At 40.9% G+C, this 2,259-nt stretch overlaps 1 protein-coding gene across 1 annotated transcript in view; it reads left to right on the forward strand.

Moving 5' to 3' along the window:
• Positions 1 to 1,395, forward strand: part of LOC109461868 (N-fatty-acyl-amino acid synthase/hydrolase PM20D1-like) — a 5,151-nt gene extending 3,756 nt beyond the window's left edge. Inside the window, exons 5-6 of the mRNA XM_019758337.1 lie at positions 234 to 422; positions 1,138 to 1,395. Coding sequence (XP_019613896.1) covers positions 234 to 422; positions 1,138 to 1,395 — 447 coding nt within the window. The remainder of the gene's footprint in view (positions 1 to 233; positions 423 to 1,137) is intronic.
• Positions 1,396 to 2,259: the final 864 nt, after the last annotated feature.

Raw genomic sequence — 2,259 nt, forward strand, 5'->3', positions numbered from 1 at the left:
ATCCCAACATGTTTAAGTANGTTTGGGCACGGGGCCCGGAGACCCGGATGTTGGAGTACGTTGCCACGGAGATGACCTTATCCTACCGGATGTTGACCTCTAACCTCTGGCTCTTCTCCCCATTGGTTGGCTGGGTGTACTCAAAGAAGCCGCAGACCAACGCGTTCGCTCGGACGACGACCGCTCTGACGCGGTTCAACGCTGGGGTCAAGGATAACGTCATCTCTCCTGAGGCCACGGCCGTGATAGACCACCGGATACATCCAAGTTCAAGTGTGGAAGAAGTAATTGAATTTGACCGCAAGGTCATCAATGATCCCAGGGTCAAGTTCAATGTCATCAACAACATGGAACCTTCCCCGACGTCACCTTACGGAAAGGATTCTCCCACATATATGCTGCTACAGAAGACTATTCAGCAGGTAGTGTGTTTCAGATGTGCTGTTTCTGTTCTCTTAATGTACTGTTTCTGTACTCTTACTGTACTGTTTTTTCGTCCTGCTAGCATGCTACATATTCAAAGGGCTATAAAGACCCTGATAGTATATTATACCAGAATAGGCTGGCATTCCAACGTACTAGCATGCGTAGAGCATTTTTATGTTTACCGAAGGAAAACATATTGTTTTTGCTCTGTTTCTTTCTCTTCTTCTTCTCCAAACAGTGACCTATGACCTGACCAATGAAATGATTTGTTGACGTCTGTCACCATGGTGACTGGTGTTGGGTTACATAATGTTGCAATCTCATGGTCTGCTCTGCTCCCGTCACCATATACTAGTAGTACATGTATGTGACTGTGTTTGAGTAAAAATTAACATGGCAGACCATGTTCAAAGGTAAACATTATGCATTTGCTTTGCAAATGTTACTTCTCTAGTTCTTAGTTACGTCTATAAGGTTTAGACATCCAGGTTGAGATACACAAGAAAACAGTTACTCAAGCAACTGGATAGATTTTGGAAACTGCCAGACGTTTCAAGTAGCATCCACTAATTTACTGACCAAAAGTAGTGGATGCTACATGTAACTTGAAAGTAATGACAGTTTTCAAAATATATCTAGTTGCTTGAGTAAATGTTTTCTGGTGCATTTTTCTCAATAGTATATGTAATGTTATCGAAATGTTGTACACAGATCTACCCTGATGCCCTGGTGACCCCCACATTTATGGTAGCCAACACGGACACACGCCACTACTGGAGCCTCAGCAGCGCCATCTACCGGTTCAACCCATATGTCATGACGCCTTCCGATCTACCACGATTCCACGGTCTGAACGAGAGGATATCTGTGCAGAACTACGAAAGGGTCATGAACTTTTACTATCACCTCATCGTGAATATGGATGAGCCATTGGAAATAAAAAGACATGGGCATGAAGATGAACTATAGAAAAAACTATAGCTGTTTAAGGCTGTCATATATGCATATAGAGGTTGTTGATGTAGAGGTTTGCTACTCTAAACGTTTGTTTGTGCAAATAATTATTCCCCGTAATTATAATGTAGTTAGATGCCAGTTACAAATCAGAAGCCCAAATTTGATATTTATGTTTACCGAAGGAAAACATATCGTTTTTGCTCTGTTTCCTCTTCTTCTTCTCAAAGCCTATAAGGTCAATGCCTTGAAACAGACGCCTGTCACCATGGTGACTAGTGTAGGGTTACATCATGTTGCAATTTAATAGCAGGAGGGATTTAGACTCCTGCTGTCTGGCCATATATATGAATGCGTTTGAGTAAGAATTAACAGAGCAGACCATATGCGAAGGTAAACATTATGCATTTGCTTTGCAAATAATACCTTTCTAGTTCAAGATTATTAACTGTAAATATGGAAAGCTGTACCTAAGGAGGGATAATTTTATGTCATAGAAATATAGACGCTTTGACAATAAAGCATTGAAGAAACGAAGATGGATAGTCTGACTATACTCTGTTAGACATGAGCTTGAAAGTGTTGAAGTTTATCTTCAATGAAACATAGAAGGCAATATGGTCTTATTTATTGTGCAAGAACCTTAGGCATTTTGCCAAAGTGTCATGTACACTGTGCTAGACCGATAAAATAACAAGGAAATGTTGAAGTTATGCTTGTTAGCTGCCCTGGTCTATATTGTCAATAGACTAGTGACAACTTCTCTTTTTAACCTATGATAACCCAACATCTAAACAAGCGATAGAGGCAAGACATAGACTCCTACGTACAACCTCAGTTCACAAGGTCTTGACATGTTTGCTAGCCTGCCTTTTAGAC

This window comes from Branchiostoma belcheri, unplaced genomic scaffold (genome assembly GCF_001625305.1).
Source record: "Branchiostoma belcheri isolate BF01 breed outbred unplaced genomic scaffold, Haploidv18h27 scaffold97, whole genome shotgun sequence".
Classification (NCBI taxonomy): domain Eukaryota; kingdom Metazoa; phylum Chordata; class Leptocardii; order Amphioxiformes; family Branchiostomatidae; genus Branchiostoma; species Branchiostoma belcheri.